The sequence below is a fragment of the Athene noctua genome, chromosome 5 (genome assembly GCF_965140245.1).
Source record: "Athene noctua chromosome 5, bAthNoc1.hap1.1, whole genome shotgun sequence".
NCBI classification, from domain to species: Eukaryota; Metazoa; Chordata; class Aves; order Strigiformes; family Strigidae; genus Athene; species Athene noctua.
In genome coordinates, this window is record NC_134041.1 from 64,620,772 (window position 1) to 64,641,686 (window position 20,915).

The 20,915-nt window shown below is 40.1% G+C and overlaps 2 protein-coding genes across 3 annotated transcripts in view; one reads left to right on the top strand and one right to left on the bottom strand.

Annotated features, from left to right (window-relative positions):
* The window catches only part of DOCK1 (dedicator of cytokinesis 1), a 314,808-nt gene that overhangs the window by 97,603 nt on the left and 196,290 nt on the right, over positions 1 to 20,915 (top strand). For both annotated transcript variants that reach the window (XM_074907950.1, XM_074907951.1), the window contains exon 27: positions 814 to 909. In XM_074907950.1, coding sequence (XP_074764051.1) covers positions 814 to 909 — 96 coding nt within the window. The remainder of the gene's footprint in view (positions 1 to 813; positions 910 to 20,915) is intronic.
* Positions 6,653 to 20,915, bottom strand: part of INSYN2A (inhibitory synaptic factor 2A) — a 49,473-nt gene continuing 35,210 nt past the window's right edge. The window contains exons 3-4 of the mRNA XM_074908493.1: positions 20,752 to 20,823; positions 6,653 to 9,805 (exon numbers count right to left, since the gene is read on the bottom strand). Of these exons, the coding sequence (XP_074764594.1) occupies positions 9,622 to 9,805; positions 20,752 to 20,823 (256 nt within the window). The 3' untranslated portion in view covers positions 6,653 to 9,621. The remainder of the gene's footprint in view (positions 9,806 to 20,751; positions 20,824 to 20,915) is intronic.

Below are 20,915 nucleotides of genomic sequence, written 5' to 3' on the forward strand. Positions count from 1 at the left end.
TTGTTATGACAGATCCAAGGGCAAGAAAAAAAATGGTTCATCAGAATGGTCAAGAAGCTGTTTTATTTAGATAATTATCCGGGAAAACGCCTGCAAATGTTGGCGATAGAATTACTTCCCCTTTCCATCTCACAGACCCCTTCTGAAGTCTCCTTCAGACTAATGAAAACTGCAGAAGACTTGTTATAAAGTGCAAGATCGGAGCAAAGCTCATCTCTCTTCTTTCTCCTTGTCATGTGTGTTTGGTTTCACGTCCTGTAGCCATCGTTCTGCCTGAGTTTTCTGAACTTGTTTTTAAAAGCTGGTTGAGCTAAATATTTCATTTTCAATTTTTTCTCAAAAATAGTGGCAGATTACTTCTAATACAGAAATATTAATTGGAAACAGCTGACTGAAATTGCAGTTCCTTAAGCAAAGTTTTGCTTTGCCTTTCTGTTTCTTTTAATGGAGCTGTTGCAGAACAGCCCTCCAGATTTGGGAATGCCTGTGGGCTTTTGATGTTGGAAAAATGATTTAGGAAAATAAGGTTATTAGGTAACTAAAAATGATAGGCTTTGCTGTATTTGCAGGGACTTGCTTTTCATTTAAATAACTGTAGCAGTACATGTTAATTTATCGGTAACATGTATTAATAAGATCGACATTGCATGGAGTTTGTTAAAATGGGAGACATTTTCTGCTTTTGATCAACAGCAACGAGTGATGTTTTATTTAACTTTCACAAGACAGGCAGATTTAAAGGCAGGCATAAATAGTTCAGTTGTACTGGTGCCTGTTGTATCTAGTTACCACTAATTTATTCTTTTTCCTTAGGGGCCAACGCAACGGCATGTCCAGATAATCATGGAGAAGCTATTGAGGACAGTAAACAGAACAGTCATTTCCATGGGACGTGATTCGGAGCTCATTGTAAGTGTCTCTTGATGTAAACTTAAATACCTCTGTCACATCTCTTTGAACCTGCCTGTAATAGGATTGAAATCCCGGGTGACCCAAAGCAATCAAAACCTTCTGTAACTGTCTTTGTGTTTGGTAAGCTGCAAAACAGTGGCTTGTTATTTTTCAGTGGTTTACACAGGGGGAGAAAAAAAAAATTAATTTCAAACTGTTGGTGGCCGGGTGATTAGCCAGACTTTAGATGTGTCTGTGTTTAAGCAAAATAATGTATTATTTATAATTAGCCAGCTGAAAAGTTTGGAAACGAGTCCTGATGTTTGTTGCTACATCAGAAATCATTTGACTCGACAAGCATTTACCTGTCTCTTTTGACTAGAACTGAGATCACCGAGATAATGGCAGTATTCAACTGCCTGCAGAATAGAAGAGCGCCTCCATTTATTACTTTTTGAGAGTCTAGAGGAAGGGCTGACACAGCAGCTGCGAGTTACCGTGTTCCACCTCAGTGGCGTAGCGCTGTGATTGTTAAAGCCTGACATACGAATTTTTCAACTGTATCATTAGTGCTGGTCTAAATAGTGGAAAAAAAATAGCGAGGCCTCTTGACATGTAGAATGGGGATAGAGCCTGGTGTGGTTGCCTTTACCTTATGTTCTCCCTTGGGTGTCTGCATCTGGCAACTGGTGTGTAGGACATGGGTCAGGGTGCACTGGGCTTCTCATCTGTCGGTGTAGCTGTCCTGTTCTACGTTAATTTGGTTCTATACACTGATTTTATTCTTAAAAAAGATTTTATTTGTTAGTCAGGTACATCTGAGTCCATTAGTACTTTTTTTAATCTCTTTTCTGATTCTTATTTCCTTGTGTAATTACACACAGTGATAGGTGACTTTGAGGTGGCCTCTGTCCTCAGCAGAGGATCTTACTCTCTGCCGTCCCGTTTATTGGCCATACGGTGGAGCTTGTGTTGGCAAACAATTTGAGTTTTGATTTTAGTGCGTCATCCGCTACCTTTTTTTTTTTTGTCTTCCACTTTTATCCCTTTGATTTGCAATAATAGTTTTTGTTGTAAGAAAGTGATAATGGATCACCAGATCCATTGTTGGAGCAAGCAGTGGTTATGAGTAGAGATCATTCCTAGGGTGTTACAATGCTGGGTGCAGTCACAGTCAAAGAAGACAAAAAGTTTATATGTTGTTATGTTGCGTGTTACCACAGAAATTAGTAATAATATTCACGATAGATATCTGAATTTCTTCTGGACAAGGGCACAAAACTTGTTCCCAGAGTTGTGGAGAAGGTGTAGCCTTGTGCTACATACGTACAGGAAATGTCTTCAGTTACGATTAAGGTGTCAATTAATTATTGTTTTGATGAACATGATTTAGATGACATTTTAAATTGCTAATTATTCCTTTAGCATTTAACAAATTATATTTGAAAGCTTCTCCTGTATATATTTTAACTAAGTACAGTTGTATGAAAAATATCCATAGGGATCACGAATACAGCTTGAAATCACCCAATCCACACACTCTATAATTATGTAATGAGTATTAATAGGACTGGGTGTTTTCGAGGAGTACTTACTCCTGTCTTAAAATTTAGTCTGTTATGGACAGGATCCTCCTGCAATCAACCACTAATAATTAATTTTTGTGGCATCAATAAAGTAGGAAGAGTAAACTGCAAGTGATAATTAGCAAGCATAACTTGACTCTTTTTGGGTCAGAATCAGGTCGAAATTATGTATTAAGTTTTCTTTTGTCAATACTAGTACAGTTTTACCTGGGAACTTATATTAGAGAATTAACCCTAAGGGATGAGTAGAAGGAAGGAATTTTAAAAATAAAGGATCTTAAAGAGGCGTAGTTCAAGTAACAATAACTTTTTCAAATGAAGTACACTACAGAACATAGCAAATAGGGGTTTTTATATAAAGATACTGGTGTACTGAAGCTGGTGTGTTTTCACCTTGAAGAAATACTTAGCTGGGTCATCTCCATCCAAAACCTAATGTTGCATAGTATACTTTAAATATAAAAAAAATACTTTACAGGAAAAATACCGAGAAATGGGCATTTACTGCTATAGACGTGAGCTCTGTGTCCATTAAAATTTATCGGCTGTTAGCTTGGTCCTGGCAGCCTTCCCCTGAGGATCCAGGTTTGTGTAGCTCTGGCCAGTGGGAGCCTCCTCGGCGGAGACAAGGCCACTGTTCTGTTGGGTACCAACACAAACCCACGTCCATCATCCCCTCGCAGTGTCGGTCAAGTTCATGCCATTTCCTTCCCTTCTAAACCTCTGTTCCAATGGCTGTGCAGCTGCTGTGGCGTTTGGGATGCCCCAACTTTGGATCTATAGGGGCAAACATCAAAGACAGTTGTTTAGTAGAAACCGTTTCGATTTCTATTTTAATAATATTCTTTGTCTACCCTTCCGGGTTGGAGACTTGCGTGCCTTAGGCTCGTGGTGTTTCTGACTGCGTGGTAAGTCAGAGCTGGTGTTTCTGGGTGGCCGGAGTTCTGTGGCATCACCAGAGGACTCAGAAGGATTTGAGCAGTCAAGTGGAAATGCTGTTCTCCTGGAACAGAGGCAGCAAAAGTGGAATGCTGAAGCCTAATGTGACTTTCCATTAGTGCACAAAGATCCTTGACAGAAGATGGGTCGCTGGATGCGCTAACGCGGTGGGAGCACCAGGCACTGAATTGACTGTTTCAGGAGGATATGCAATTAGAGGTTATTAAAGGTACCATAAATAATTCAGATTACCTTCTTTACATGATGACCTACGGGTAAGGATCTCTGTCTGATGCTGAATGACTGTTACCAGTTTCGTTTGGAAAAATGTCCAGCCCACAGCGGTGGCAGGACCAGCACGGTCATCGGGTCAAAAGCGTTTGCCTCACGGTGTAACAAACATCCCACCTGAATCCAGGAAACTAGAAAGAATTTTGGTAACTCTTAACCTGATGCCTACCATACCTCTGTCTGAATATTGGAGCTGTGGGGTACAACCTTCTACAGGCTTTTGTCCTTCAGTATTCTGCAAGGCTGTGTCTCACGCCTGTGGCAATGTTGCGTCTGTTCAACCTTCAATTGCCAGTTAACCGTGTTTACGTGCAGGAGGTGCCTTTTCTACGGAGTCAAACAGACTGGAAAGATTCTCCAGTAGCCTCTTTTGACTTTGCACATTTCTTTTGAATTTCTGCTTCCTTAAATGTTTGAGTTTCTAGATCAAAATCATAAGGCATTTTTATCATATACCTTTAAAAGACAATTATCTTGAAATAAGATAGGCCGGTGGTAAGAAGAAAAACAAACAGTAGAGTGTAAGTGGCAGGTTAATACCTGATTTGACCATAATTTTGGTAGAAGTGGGTAGCAAGAAGATTTTAAGTTAACATTTGTGATACTGCAGTCTTTTCTAGCCTTCAGAACTTGGGGGAAAAAAAAAAGAATCCAAACCCCAGTTTCACAGGTGTCTATTCACTAAGATTAAGCACATTCTGGCCACTTATACAGGTTGTTTCAGTGAAAGCAGTGAATTTATATACTTGGAAATTAGCATTAGTTTCCAGCCTGCCATATCAAATGAGTATTTAACATGCAAGAAAAAAAATCTTGTCCCTATTTTAATACTCATTATTTTTGGCAGCTGTTTCCTCTGGAGGGCTCATGGTGATTTTTACTTGGGCCATTTCTGAATGAGGAGAAGGTTCTGTGTGTGTTGCTGTGGGGAAGGTAAGAATGGGATGCAGCCTGCGGGTGCCGAGGTGCCTGACACGGGCTCGGGGTCGTTGCTGCTCACAGAAATTGGCTGCTTGGGCGACGTCGGCTCGTGCCTGGAGCTGGTCCCGCTAATGGCGCAGTGGGAGATCACCTGTAGCGAGATCACAAAATCTTTCCTGCTGAAGGACGTGTTGCCTGAAAAAACGAAGTAAATTGAGCATTCTTCCTCAGGTCTGTTTTTTAAGGATAATTTTAAACCATGTCGCACAGTAACTTTTGAAGAATGTTGTGTTCCGTGCCAGTCAGCGCATCGGCCTCCTTTGGTAAATCAGAGTTGACTGGCCACGATGGTAGGTCCGAAATAAATCACGACCACTCCCTATCTCCTTGTGGTCAGCAGCTTGGTATGTTTTTCATTTACAAAGCCAAGAAAAACAAGCTAGTTGCTGAGCTCTTTAATTTCAGAAAGGACATCCAGATGGGGTTTTTGGATCCCTATGTGTATGCAATTTTTGGAAGATACTTCAGTTGGCAGATTTGTGCAACTGTATGATCATTGTCTATGAAACAGACAATCTTGGTTCCTTTATGTGGTGGAACAAATCAAATTCCATTTTGATACAGGAAAAAAAATTGAGCTCATAGATGTAAGAGCAAAGAGTATAGGAGGTGGCTTTACTCCCAAGAGACTCTGTCCTGAAGAGCTCCTAGTGGTCTGTGGTGAGCAAAGTCAGTGCGAACACCTGTGACAGGGGAAAAAAAAAGTGATTTTTGGTTCCCCTGGGATGCCTGAGTAGGAGGCAGTGGGCAGGGGAGGACTTTATGACTTTGCTGATGAGTGGAGTGTTTCCCATGTTGCTTTTTCAATCCCTCAACACCTTAAAAGAAGGACGTAGTGAACCAAAACAGAAATGCTGCAGGAATCATCAGGGAGTAGAGGAAGGGATTTGTGGTGCGAGATGTGAAAGGCAGCTGAGGGTAACAGAAGATTTCGAGGTGCCCCTCAGGGATAGTGAAGGAGAGTCTCTGTAGGGTGGAGATGGCACCTGCCCGAGGAGGAGGAGCCCTGGAGGGTGAGAAGGGTGAAGTAAAACAGAGGATACGGTGGGGAAGGCGATGGCTGGAATAACCGACCGAAGGCTGCGGTGGATTCTCCTGCTGGGCAGGGTGACTCTGGGAGGCAGCAAAACAGGAGTTACTGAGGCTCACGGGAGAGAGTTCTGGGGCTAAAGCTATTTAGGGGTTGAGGTAAGATGGAAATTGTCTTTCTGTGCCTTAAAATCTGTCAAGTTTAGGGTTAACGGGTTCTGACATGTTGTGGGGAAAGCCTCGCTTTCTTCACCGGGTTTCTACGATGTAAAAATTAAACTTTTATTGAATTGCATGGTTTCTTATCCTACAAAAACTCTTGAAATGATGTATTGCAACCTAACTTCACAAACCCTGAAGTGATATGTGCGTGGTGGTCAGGATTTTGTTCCGTCACTAGTACTGAGTGTGGTATCACTGGGGCGGCAGAGGGGTCTGGGGGGTGCCCTGCCAATGCTGATCGGCACAAACTGCACCCGCCTAAACAAACCGACAGCAAATTTCTAGCACTCCAATTATTTTAATAAGCCACAGTTGTATTTTATGGATGCTGAAATAATACTGAAAATTGTTCCATGCAGTCCATTTCATTCCGCTAGAACAGAATCGTGTCGGTATAGCAGTTATATTTTTAGTGGCAATCCAGTTAACAAATTCCAGTAGTAATATATAATGCGTGCCATTATACAGATGCTAAAGAAATTGTATCATCTAACAGCGTGCTTGATTTGAAAGTGTTCCTGAAAAATCAAACTATTTGGTTTTTAAAAAGTGCTTAACCTTTAAAACATAGAGTGAAAGTAAAGGCATAGACGGTGATTTTGCATCTTAAGCAAGAAAAAGCAAACACTTTGTACCCATGGTAGGATTTTTCAGTTTTAATCATGATTTTTTTTTTTCAGTTTATCCTCATTTTTAAACTATTTTTACAGTGACTTTTTCCTTTGAAGAAAACAGGTGATACTCACATGAATAGTGTTTCCTAATAGTTCTAAACCAAAGAATGTAAACTGTTGCTTAACGGAAATTATACGGACTCAGAAAAGAGCAAGTAATATAAAATCACCGCAGTATTTATTGACTAAAAAGATAATTTTAAGCATGATATGGGAGAAGTGCATATAGCAAATTAGTGTATGAAAGTGCATGGTACCGTCAGTGAATTCAGCAAAGCTACGTGATGTGCCACACTGAAATTAAAGATGCATTTTCTTTGTTATAACCTCATACCTGCATTTTATAAGGTCTTCTACGTTAGGGTGGAGATAGCTTTGTCAGTCACATTGAACAAAAAAAGCTCTAAAGAATTAGGTTTTTCTCTCAGTGTCTGACCTGAGCCTGAGTGATTCTAAATGTAATACAATATGATACATTTTACACACTTGCAAAAACATTTTATTACAAATTACATTGTATGGTACCATAGAACACGATATGTAATTTTAAGCAAGACTATATGTATGTTAGCTTTTCCAGTTTTAAAAAAATGTAAAAAATTAAAAATTTGCAACTTCTTAAGAAAATAGCCTGGACATGTACAGAACACGCCGTGAGAACTTTCACTTTTAGCTCTTAAATGTTTCACTGGTGAATTTTCCTCTGTCATTTGAAATGATTAACAGATACTGGTCTCCGTGTGAGTCGGCAACCGCACGTAGAAACAGTTCAGGTTTGGGTCAGTCCCTGCACACAAGAACGTTTAGAACAGGTTTATGGGAAAAGCTACTGATTCGGTGACACTAACGATTTGTAATCGATTGCCATTGAGAGACGCTTGATTTAATTTCTTTAAAAAAACCCCGAACACTAGGCCTGTTAGCATGGAGGAGTTAATTATTAACACTATTTTAAAATAGAATACTAAATATTGTTGTGTTTTTCTAGTTATGTCTGTATTTGATATTTCTTTCTGTTTAGGAAAAAAAAAATAAATCTCCGTGTTTGGAAATATTTGGGTTTCTAAACCATGTCAGGTGGGCTGTCTTGTAAACAGTTGTGTATTTTCAATTAAAAACAATATAAAATACGCGAAACACACTTTTTCCACATAGAACAATTGCACTTCCTTTCGGGTACCCGGGATCACCTTTCTAATCCTTCAGCTTTCACAAAAGTATTTCAAGATATTGTTTGCTGATGCACAAGAACTCGTAGCCCTCTTGAAGGTTTACTTGAAGGTGACTTTTTTCCATTAAAGCATGCTGAAATTAATTTTGAGCTGGACACAGACGTTTTGCTTTTCTGTTTCCATTTTAACTTCCTTTTCATGTGTTTTTTTTTTTTGGGGGGGGGGAATTATTTTCCTCAAGTTTTCTTGTAGTAATGGATTTGATGCTGAGCTAAGAGGAAAAATAGTGTAAATGAAAACACTTAAATGTTTTCAGTATGTGTAAACACTTCTGCCAATGATTATACTTCTGCCACCTAAAGACGGAATTATTTGTATCTTACTGATGCTGCAGGGTCTGCAATTTCAAAACCAATTCTTAGAAAACCAGTTTGTCATATGACATTGTATGACTCAAATTATCTTTTAAAAAAAGAAAAAATCCCACTCCCTGGCCACTTCTGGTGTGAGAAATTTTTCCACAGATGGTCATTCTAGATGCAAGTCTAATGACAGAAGCAAATACTTAAAGGAAAAAGTTGCAGTTTATAATGCAGAGAAAAATTTTAAATGTCATTTAAAAAAAAAAATAAAACCCAAGCCCACACCAAAAAAACTAGGAACGAATTGGTTTGCATCTCTTCCCTAAGTGAGTTGGTTAGAAGTACAATGAATTGGTTAAAAGTGATAGTATGCTGGGAAACCCATCGGAGAAGCTTAATAAATAAACAGCATTTGAAATTACTGCTCCTTCCAAACAGGTTTCAAAGCCTGATGCATTCTATAAATTTTCTGGTGTCTTCTGCAGTAGTGTAGAGGTTTTTCAAAGACTGTGTTACAAAAAGATACTAAATCATGGCAAATGCCAACAATCTGTAGAGCTTCTGATTGTTTTGTTTGCGGGGTGGTTTTTTTTGTTGGTTGTTTTTTATTTATTTATTTCTGTGCCAGAATGTGTTGTTTAGACCTTTTGGGTACCAAAAGACTAGAAGTGAGATCTAGGACAGATGATTGTCCCGTAGCCTTGACCCTGTCAGCTTGCTGTGGTGAAAGGCTTCCCCTGTCTTGGGGACCCGTGTGGGCGAGCAGCAGCCTTGTTGGTCTGGTGACGAGGACCCGGCTGGGTCAGACGTGACGGTGCGTTGGCGAAATGGGGTCGCTCGGTTGAAGTCTACGTCGCATGAAGGCAGATATACAGAGAGTCACATCTTAGAGATTATTCATGGTCTTGGACCACATGAAAAAATTGTGCTTTGTCCAGGATAGATGTGCTGAAAACTGCACTCCCCGATCAACATGGATTTGTAAAACTGAAGACCATTGCAAACGTAAGGCTTGCTTTTTGTTGTTTTTTTTTCTCCCCCTTGTTGTTATTTAAAGACAATAAACCAAACCCCCCAAAAGCTTTAAAACAATAGTGATATTTAGCTGTGTACAGGATGACAGCCTACAATTTAACAGGTTAGAATGTGATGCTTTCAGATCTAAGGGGGGAGGGAAATAGTTTTACTTTCCATCTTTGTACAAATTTCAATTCAGGTTTTACATCCCACATTGGTGAACTGCAAATAGAAGTTGGCAAGGTATTACCTAACGCCTTGCTTCTGGACACGAGTTTATAGGTACAAAGGCCTTTTTGGTACATACGGTGAGAACTGAAATGCTGCCAGAACGGTCAAGAACTACGTTGGCCAGTAACACTGATCAGTCTACCAAGAATCCATCATAGATGATTGATAGAACTCCAAATATTTTTTTTCAAAGAAGGCCTTGAACTCCACATGTAAAGGACTTGGGTTAAAGGAACCAGAGTTTCCATCTTCCATGCTTTTTTGATTCAGTTTTGGATTTTTGCTTGGGAGTGGAGGAGTAGCTCTCCTGAGAATAAGGCAAAGGTGCAACCTGAGTTTCCTCAATAGGATGAAGTTTTCTCAAAACTGGCTGTAGTTTATCTTCTTGCTGTTTAAAATCCAATTCCACGCTAGAAATTGGAAGGAAAAAGCAATTGGTTACTAATTACGCTGATAGAAAGATTTCAATTAAGCCAACATCTGACACCAATATAAAAGTGCTTAATTTATCAAAGTCAAAGACAAACGTTTAAATCAGATCTCCACATTTCTTGCAGCACAAGTGAAGGGGAGGGGGTGGAAAGGAAGGTCAAAAAAAGGACGTAATCCAAAGAGAAGTAGAAATGGACTGTGCGGACTTCTCTCTCCTGTGTCGGGGGGCCTTGAGGATGATGGTAGAAATGCTGTCAAGTGCTGGAAAACTAGAAATGCTACTTTTTCTCTCGGCTCTCTGGAGAAATTGCTCCGTCAGAGAGCTCCCGGGCTCGGTGCAGGGGCTGGGGCATCGGCATCCTTATGCTTTTGAGAAAAGCTGATGAGTTGGCCCTAAGCAACAAGGTTGTCACGGTAATTTCTTTACCTTTGCTGGTTGTTGCAAGTTTTATCAGCAGATTAATCTCACCAAAGTACTGTCATATGTGTATATTCATATATGTATGTGAAAAAAACCCAACTGTTTCCCAACAGAACCCTTTAGCATATGCTGACAGCATCTAAACTTGCCCTTTAATGAGGATAACAAGATAAAATCTACTTGGCCCCCTGCTGTAAATGACAGTTGAGACCAAACCATCTAATGATGTAGATCTGTTTATTTTACTGGCCAGATCTGTAGGTGAGATGGAAAGACCCTGTTTCAGCAGTAACTAGTATCTGTGTGTTTGTTCCACTGCGACTAAAATTTAATAGGAAAAAGTGAAATACTCATTTAAACATAAGCTTGCATTCAAAAAACATACTGAAGCTCTATAATACACCTCCTGGATTCTAAACATTGTGTCAGCTGAACAATCCTGCCAGCAATTAAGAAATACAAGAAAGATGAAATTACGACCCTTATTTTAATGGTGCGTGCTAGAGATTGTTTCAAGTTTACCTTGTAAAGCAGAGGAACAACATGATAAACTTCAGGAAAAGGTTAATTCTGTCTGATACTTGAACTGAACAAATACCCTGAAACTTTGTCCAGCAGCTTGGGGCCAAGTTCTGTGCCGAGTCCTTCCATCCCATCCTGGGCTTTACGTTGCAGTGTGGCACCTGGCTATCAGAGGATGAATTTAGAAGAAGGGGTGAAATGAAGGGAAAATTTAATCACCGGGGTTAATTACTTTCCTTCCCTACCTTTTTGCTTGATGTTTTAACCGGAGCAGTTGGTGACTGAAGACTGGGTGTGAATGCAGCTGTGGGGACACTCGAGAGGTTGCCCTTCCCTTCCGCCTCTGCTGCTGAGGTTTCTGGGGCTTTGCACCACCTCCCTTTGCTACCTCAGCGTTGCACAAATACAAGGTTATTGTTCCTGCGTGTCAGTTCACATTGAATAACTATTAAATATGTTTTCTGAGTTATTTCTGCTATTGTCTGTTTGGTGTAAACCACTAGAGAAGTGAGGCTTCCTTTTGCAGGCCTCATGCACCCAGTGTAGCTCATCTAAAAAAAGATTTTTTTTTTTAAACTCTTGTTACTACTACCCCTGTGTAGCTCAAGGAGGGTGGCACATCACCCTGACCGTGCAGGCACACAGTACAAGCCACCTCTGAAATAATTTCAGAGGAAATTCTCCAAATCAGCTGAAATAACAGAAGTCATAGAGATTTTCGTGGACTTCAGTGCCACAGTTGTTGCAATCTGAGCACGTAATCCCATCTGCTGATTGAGGTGGATTTTATTTTCCTCTTAGGGTGGAGGAGAGGGAAGCAAAGATGCTGGGAGAAGTTTGGGGTATTTTTGTGCTTCGGTGTTTCAAAGAGCTGAGGAGTCTGTAACGACTTCTAGTGAAGCCCTGGGAAGGTGTAAGGTGTTATTTTCTTGTCATCTGGCTGTGCTTAGTTTGGTGTTTGCTTGGCTTTGCATCTGGCTGTGCCTACTCTGGTGCTTAATATACCTGTTAAACACATTCTGAGGAAAAGTGTCAGTGTTTCAGTGATTATAAACTTCCTAATATTGGAGGAAAGAAATATGCTAGGTAAGAGTTCAAGTATTCAAATTATTTTCCCCACCTTTATGCTGAGAAGCAGTAAAAAGATATTCTGAATCAAAGATGATAATTTTTAAGATTTTAGCTACGTGCTAGGACTATACCTGTGAATACTGAATTTGCAGAGGCAGCTGTGCTGGCTATCCTGTTACTGCAGAAGCACACTACAAGCCTACTGATTAATATCTGTCCTTCTTAATGAATAAACAGGGTTGTCTTCCACTTGGTAACATGCTCTTCTTTGCAGTTTAGCAAAAAAGCAACTGGTTAGATAACTGTGGCATTAATTTTGTGGTAAGACTGGCTTATCGGTTGATTGTGAATGCCCCACCACATTAATGATTTCAGTAACACAGGGAGAGAATCTTGGTGTGAAATAGATTCTTCTCTAAGAGCTCTCTAAATCTCATTTCAAGTGGCATGCAAATCTGTGCTGAATTTGGTATATATTATAGTTTGTTCCTCAGTATAAATTTTGGGGAAAGAAAAAGGTCTTTCAGCTCTGTCACTGGCAGAGTTCATTTTTATTTCTTTCAAAATGCTATTCTTGCAGGGGGGAGCCCTCTTAAGAGCTACTTGAAATTGATGTAAAAGATAAATTGCTTTAAAACCCCAAACAACTTGCTGAACAGAATAACTTTTTTCATAATCAATTTCTATTAAAGCTAAACCTTGAGAAAAACCATCTTAGTTCTAGTCTGTATGACAAAAACCATGTTATTATCATTTTCTACTGCATAAAACCATTTGCAGCACAGTTCAGGCTGTCTTTCAGCTATTTACATCAAAATGAAATATTTTCCTTCTGAAGAGTATAAAGAGGATGAATGAAAACATTTGTATTATTTCAGCATTTATAACTGTAAATTTTGCAGAATAATTGTTGTCTATCAAGATCAGTTTATCTAGCTTTGTAGGGTTCTTTAATGGAAGTGCTGCTTTCAGGTACATGATTTGTTTGCTTGCAAACTTAGGTTTTAGTGTATACTTGTTTGTGCTGCAGTAATAAGACAAAAACCTCCTTATTTTGTAATTTTCCTCATCTTTCTAAATTAGCTATAGGTGACTATTTTTTTTTTTTTTTGGTCTTGAACGTTATTTTGAACATAGGAAATTCTATTAAATTCAGCAAGTGTTACATATTTGTGTGTCGTCTTTATATCTTTGTTAGAGCTGCAGATCTTTCCGATTCCTGCATTCATGAACTTGATTTTGTCAACTGTCACAGCTCTGACAAGTTTGTTTTGCTTGGTGCTATTTTTGTCTCTGAAGTTTCTATAGGTTTCCTTTCAAAATGACCTTTTCTTGAAATATTCCCCATGCCATGTGGCTCTCTTCACTTTTAAACTCCGTCTGTTTCTGTCTCTTCATTAAGCCTCCCCATGATAACTCCATAAAGTTAATTAGTGAGGACTGTATGTTCTCTAGCATTATGCACGATGGAGATGATAATTATTTGCTTCAAAGGTGGTTTTTTTCTTAGATGAAATAATATTTTTTCAAGACACTGCAATTGTGAATAAGTCTTCCAAAATTAAGAGAACAATCTAATTATTATATATAATGCTAATATCACAAAGATTTGACTGATGCATCGGATTAGGACATACTGAGGCTTCCCTTAGCTACAGTACTGCCAGATTTGGAACACTGGGTTGGAGTTTCTCCATGTTCAACGTCTATCTCAAATTGTTTTCCTGTGCATGAAACTCCAGTGCAAATAAGCTGGTTTTGTGAACATGTATAAGCACTAAAATGTTGTCTGTGATAAATATTCTGGTTTTCTCCCCAAAGCAACTGCATATTTACAAGGTTTACAACAGAAACTTTGTTTTAAGGCAGTTCCCTGTGTATCAGTGTTTGCACAGATGTAATTCCCGTGAAAATTTGGCGAAATAGAATCAAGTAACAGACCTCTGAGAATTTTATTTTGATGTGCTCATTAAAAGCAGGCGAGAACTTTGTAATTAAGATCTCTGAAATTCCTTCACAGTGAGACAGGTCTGATATAAAATCTCTTTGCAATTGCAGCTCTAAGTTACATTAGTCTGTGCTTGACTGAGCCCCGGAGTGGCAAACCCTGAGCCTGCTTTTTTCTGTCATCTTGTTTTCTGCTAGGGAGTGATACCAGTGTAAAGGGAACCTCAAATGTGATTTTTTTTAAAAAATTTGGGTTTTTTTTTTTTCTTCCTTCACTTCCCATTTCCCACATCCTGGTGATATTTATTGCACAGCATGGATGTGCGCTAAACTGACTGAGGAGCCTTGCTGAAACGTGAATCATGACCTAATTTTGTTCCTAAGAGGAGCCGCTGATGTGCTATTGGAAGTTGGGTTCCTAGTGAATGAGGCGGTGTGGCAAAAAAGGTAGAGGGTAACAGTAGGGCAGTTGAATGGTGCCTTGAAAACTCTTTTTATACACAGCTTAAATTTGGAATTACAAAATCACAGAATGATCTCAGTTGGAAAAGCCCTTGAAGCTCCTCCAGTCTAACCATGACCCTCCCCCTGACCGTTCCCAGCTCCCCCAGATCCCTCAGCGCTGGCTCAGCCCGACTCTTCAACCCCTCCAGGGATCCCGGGGACTCCCCCCTGCCCTGGGCAGCCCATTCCAACGCCCAACAGCCCCTTCTGCACAGAAATCCTTCCTCAGAGCCAGCCTGACCCTGCCCTGGGCAGCTTGAGGCCATTCCCTCGGGGCCTGGCGCTGGGGCCTTGGCTCCAGAGACTCATCCCCCCTCTCTGCCCCCTCCTGGCAGGGAGTTGCAGAGGGCCAGGAGGTCTCCCCTCAGCCTCCTCTTCTCCAGACTGAACCCCCCAGTTCCCTCAGCCGCTCCCCAGCAGACCTGTGCTCCAGACCCTGCCCCAGCTCCGTTGCCCTTCTCTGGCCCCGCTCGAGTCATTCAATGGCCTTTTTGGGGTGAGGGGCCCAAAACTGAACCCAGGAATCGAGGGGCAGCCTGATACAAATTGAACTGAAGTCAGTGGGAACTTCTGTGGGGTTTGTCTGGGTTTTTTGCTTTGGGCTTTGTGTCCCCCACCTCTTGCTTTTTTGTATTTGTGAAATGGCGTTACTGTGGAAAACAACGAAGGCTCACATGTAATAACGAGTAACCCAGGACAAACTTGGAACAAAACTATTTTCTATGCAGAATTTGAATCGTATTCGGGAAACAAAAAGTACTGAGTACCTCATCAGTGGAGGACTGCCCGCTCCGTGCGTGACGCCTGAGGGCGGGCAGTGAAGCCCTGACCCACAGCAGCGGTGCTGGGCTCAGGGGGCCTTGGGCCTGCAGCCATGCCCCGAGGCCACCCCGAAGTGTCCGTGGGGTTTGTGTGGCAGGACAGGCCACGTAACGCCCAGGGGTGAGATCCAGGGCTTACCAGAGGTGTTGTGACCTGTCCGTGGGGCTCGCTGTGTGATAAAGGGGCTCAGAGCCGAGGGGGACAGTCATGACCCCTCGCTCAAGATGGCCGACGTGCTCAGGCTGTGGCTCGGCCCGTCGTCTAAACCCTCGCGCTGAGGGTTAGGGGTTGGTGCGGTGGATTTTCTGGTTTTGGCTTCGTGGGGTGTTTTTTTTTTTTTAATGATTTTGAGAATATATGTTAATGAGTTTATTTTTGCACTCTGGCAGCAGAGTGAACTTTTTCTAATTCTGTTGCTGTATAAGGGATTGAAAACAGAGTTTGAGGAGTCATAACCATTTGGTTTGAAGCATATGGACTGTGGGAGGGTATCTAGCAACAAGCTTAGAAATGTGGATGGGTTTTCTTCTTTTCTAACACAGTCACACGTTCGTAACATGAATCATTTTTAGGCTATTAGATGCTAATGATTGGGTATGTTGGTTACTTGTCAGATCACCATATCAGAATAATTCAGGTTCAGGACGGGGTTGCTGAGGGCTTTATCTACTTGTCTCTTGAAACTTTCAAGGATGGAGCCTGCACAGGCTCTGGGCAGCCTGTCCCTCTGCTTTCCCCCTTCTACTCATTTCTCATTTCTTCTACAGCCTTTCTGTTTACCTTTTTATTACCTAGTTTGTAATGTTAAGGACCAAATCCTGCAAGCATTTGTAGAGCGGCTTAACTCTTTGCATTTAAGTAGCCTAGGTGAAGCAGGAATTAAAGAATATCATGTCTCCTTCTGGGTCACGTTAATTGTATGACATGGCATTAGTCCATGCTACAGCCTGGAAGAATGGGGTCCAGATAAGCGCTAATCACTCGAAAATTAGTTTAATATACTTTTAAGCAATCTCTGTTAAATTTCCTCTTTCAACATGAAAATCACAAATGCCCAGGATCCAAAGCACTGTCAGTGTTAGCAAGCTATTAAGATCCGTTTTTTACTACTAAGCATCTTACAGTCTAGAGATCCAAGGAGAAAAATGTAAATTAATTAGTGTGGGTAGGAAATAAAAAGAGGATGAAAAATCGCTATTCTCATCATTAGCTACCTGATTTTGCTACACTAACGACATCTTGGGAATTTATGTCTACATGTCTTACTTTCACTTTATATTGCCATATTTATTAATTTTAATAATTACCACTATATCTGATCTTTACAAATGAAGTACTTCCACGTGGGCTCCCATACTACCTAGTTAACTTGCCATCACCATGATTTTGACCTGGTTTATTTGCCCCTGTTGTACTGAGAGTTAAATTTCATACATTCTGTTAATATAGTTTCTGCTGAACAGCTGGAGTGCACCTTAGAAGAACTCCAATATCAAAGACAAAATGAAATACTGAAACCCAGCATATATTTATTCAAAGTTTCAAGGGAGTGAAAAGTAGCCAAATTAATAGTCGACACAGCTTTGAATAATTTTTCCCTCCAACAGCTGCAATAGAATAGTATTGATTTAAGTTTGTTTGTTCCCTCTCTGCAGAAATTGGCTAGTGATTTGATCTAGTAAAAAGTTTGCTTCCAGAAGCTAAAGAAGCCTTGTAAAAGCTGAGTGCTTCTGACCTCGTGACTAAGGGAAGTCTGGCATGAATTCCTCAGGATGCTCCTTCATGAAAAAAATTCACCCCAAAAGCCTTAGAATAATGCACAAAATATTAAACAGAAAACTCATTTTCTCCTACAGATTTCTGTTCAAGGATTAAATGACCATCCCATGTGAATTTTAAACAGGAGTGGAAAGGGCAGTTTCACTAAAAAATAACGGAATAAAACAGGCTGATAAGATTTAGTCCACGTGGGTTTTGGGTGTTACAGAATTGGTACAGTTTCTGCATATCAATGCAATTTCTTTTTAATAAGAAATTTTCTAGACTTCAGTATTTAAGTTGACTTTGTCCAGATAATATACCCTAATAAAACTATTTTTGTATCCTTCAAATTTTCAATGATGAGTCTACATTAGTTTTTAAAAGACAGATGTAGAAGTTTGTTTGTCTTTTGTTTGTAGATTTGTCTCTTCATTTGTAGAAGATGCTTTTGAAACTGTTTATGAGATTCGGATGCTAATGGAATAGATTAACATTTGACACAGATTAACAATTGATAAAATGGTTGCTTATTTTTACTCCATCACAAATCACATTTTGAACTACTATTTTAAATACTGTCTGGAAATTACTGTGCAGACACGATGCTGAATACTTTTTACTGACTGTTGCTATGTAGTTGGGACTGTATACTCAGGCTTTTAAAACCCTGTAGTGATGGTGTTGCCCAAGAAAATTTTTTCTGCTGTGTTTGAGCCTCAAGATCTGTAAGCAGCACAACTAATCCTGTCCTTACCCAAATCCCAGTGACCATAGGCTGGGGAAGCCTTCAGGGTGCTGACTCAAGCCTTTTCCCCTCTGAAATTGTGTCTAGAGTTCCTGAGAAGTTCCTGAATGTATTTTTCATTGCAGAAATAAGTAGAATTTTTGAGGGAAATGGGGAATCAAATTTAGATGTGTTTATTTTCCTATTGATTTCTAAAGCAGTTAGAAGTTTTTTTGTATGTTGTCTTTTTAATAGTGTGTGATGTCTGAGCATTTTCCTATTTATTAAAAAAAAAGAGGCAGTAACCTGGTTTTCCTGTTTTCTTTAATACTAAGTAGTATGCATTTGTTTCAATATAAAGACAAAATAATATAAAAATAGATTTGGAATCTTAGCAGAAAAATGTAAATTTCATATGCAAATTAATTGTATTCTCGAAAAAACTTATCTTGGAATATTTACTAACAGTATCAGCATTTTTGATACTGAAAAGCAACTAAAAACCCCTTAAAGTACAGCAGTGTTTTTTTACCTTCTACACTGTCTCTAGCTTTTGTGCCACGTTGTATTAATACTCAAAAAAGTAATCTTGAGGAGGAAGACTTGACATTACAGGATGCAGCTGGGTAGTCAGTAGGGTAACTTAGTCCTTCTAAAATGCTGTTTGACTGCAGTTTAAAAATAAAGGTTTGAGAGAGCTCCGAATATTTTTAATGTTACTGTGTTCAAAGTTGAATCTTTTTTTTTTTTTTTTAATAAAAATCAATTATGGAAAAGTTAGGGTTTTCTCTTGAAATTATTGGTTTGTCCCATAAGGGTATTGGTTATATTTTTTCTGAAGTCTCCCCCATCTACTTGGGTGAAAGAGGTCAGGACTGAGGAGGGTCTGAACTAGTTGTAAAAGCCGTTAGCGGACGGTGCAGTAGGTCAGACAGGATGATCCTCCCGCTCTGACACCTGATCACTGACAGCTTGGAGGGTTCGGTGCCCTCAGGGATAACTCAGGTTTTCTCTGCATCTTGGAACACTTTAATCTGACTTTTCTGTTCCAAAAAGGTGTTTTGCCATCAAGATCAATCACATAACTGCAGCGGTTGTCACGCAAACCCTTTGCAAAGGTGCGGCGTGTATCATTGCCTCTAGATTTAAGAGTAGCTCGAGCATCTGTACTAATGAAATGCTGCTGCTCTTGGTTTCCCAACTGTAGTATTTGACTTGTGGAGGAGCAGAAGCTCCAAGGCAGCCTGTCTTAGTGGTGGTTTTATCAGTGAATTTCTCTTTTATCCCTTCTGGCTACTTGTCTTAGTAATTCAATCTTCTCGTAGTTCCTCTGTTCTTCACTGTCTTCTGGTTTTAGAGTTCTTGCCTGCAGCATATAGTCTCCTAATTGTCAAAGAGATGAGCTGATTTTTGCTGAAACTTCCCCTGGAAACGTTGCTCTAGGCGAATGCCCAGCATTGATAGCCTCAGTCCAAATGGCTATTCTGGGGGGAATACTGGAGACCTGCCTGCTACGCTCTTTGTCTGTCAGTAGGGAAACTCCTGCAATCTGCATTTCTGGAGTCACTTCATTTGCAGTGTAAGTGGGAGAAGCTGGAAGGTTCCTTAACTTCCAATCTGCTGACTTAGACATCAAGATTTTCAAAAATTTCCAATTGGATTTTTCTTAGCTAATGAAACCAAAATAGTTTCCCTGATAGAAATGTGCTATGTTGTACCTTCCCAGGCTGCCCTGAGCAAGAAATTCCAGAGAGGTGGGCTCAGAAAAAGGGAGGCACAGTAGGCTTTGGCTATTTATATGCTTCTATACGGTGCTCTAATGGATGAAAAAATAAATTAATTGGTTCTTTCCCCTGCACAGAACAGCATCATTCCCTTTTCTGCTTAGCTGTTAAGTAGAAAAGATGGAGTTGAAGTTTTCCATCCTTTTTCCCTTCACTTCTAGGCAGCTAGGCAATAACGTATAAATGCCTCTGGGTCTTCTGCCTAAATCTGAGACCGAGCAGAGAATTAAGGGGTGAAGGTACAAATGTCGGCTAGGTCTAAAGAGCATAGATTTGTACCTTCAGTTTAGTTTGTATCTTCACTGTAATTAATTGTCATCTTTTTACGTTTTCATCTGTAATATACTGCCCCAGTTTCTGAAATACTCTAACCCCGCGATGCGTTTGTTTTCATCTTACCTGCGACGCATGAAAATAGTTGGGGCTTTTTTTTCAGACTCTAATGGAGGAGGAGAATGAAGTTGTCAGCGTGAAAGACATCAGAGTCCTGACGGCTTCACGTCATACCCACTGCCTGTCTTACTCCTTCACTTAAATACTGTACATGCCAAAATGGGTCTTGTGCCTGATAAACTTTAGGAGGGGAACCTCTGCTTTGGAGAAATAAGAAGCGTTATCCTTTTACCTTTTCTAGTGAGTAACCCCCCCAAGTGTTTCCTTATGTAGGAGATTACGGCAGGTACAAGCAATCTTTAAGAAAACCTTTAAGCAGTCTGTAACTTTTTTATCTGTTTGACAGTAGTGAGCAAACCTGTATTCCCCTGACAGAACCGTAGAGCGCAGCGGGGCTGCCAGAGGAGATCTTTGCACACAGCAAAGCCTTCACTCCTGGGTTGCATGAAGACTGTAAATGTCCAATTTAAATCGGTTAGTGGTGCTGTTTGTGTTGGGCAGGATGTTTTTGCCGGGCATGTTTTAAAACAGTGTAAAAGTACTTAAAAGCCTGGGCAGCCATGTTGTTCTACTGATAAAGCTGTCTAGATTGAGTCTGTATCTGGTTGTCTTTGCTATACAGTCACTCAAAATTGCTTCCCAAATCCAGGTGTTAACACTGTAAAAATAAATCTGAATGATGTTAACTTGTTGGACAGAAAGTTCTCAGGTTCTCTAGCAATGTGAAAATGAAGCTCCTGCCTTCACTTCACATCCACGAGCTACAGCAGTAGTAGAGACCGTAACCTTGATCTGAAAAGTTTAGACTCGTGTCGAAACAGGTGTCTGTTGAATTTTACTAGTTTAGTGAAGTTAAATTTGTTTTCTGTTTTTAAACTGGTTTTGTGTTATTGAAAAATCAGTTGATCTTGCATTAGTGAATGAATCATTACTTTAGCTCAGGAAAAAGTGGGAATATTAGTATTTTTAACCTACCTATAGATAATACATGCACTGTTCCTGCATGTGTCGCAATTAGCCGTGTCTTGACCAGTCCGATATGAAAGCCTACAAAGACAAGAACATGAGGTCATTAAAAAGTAATTTGTTTTAACATGGTTTTGCCTTCTACGATGCTTTTGATAGAAATCAGAACTTCA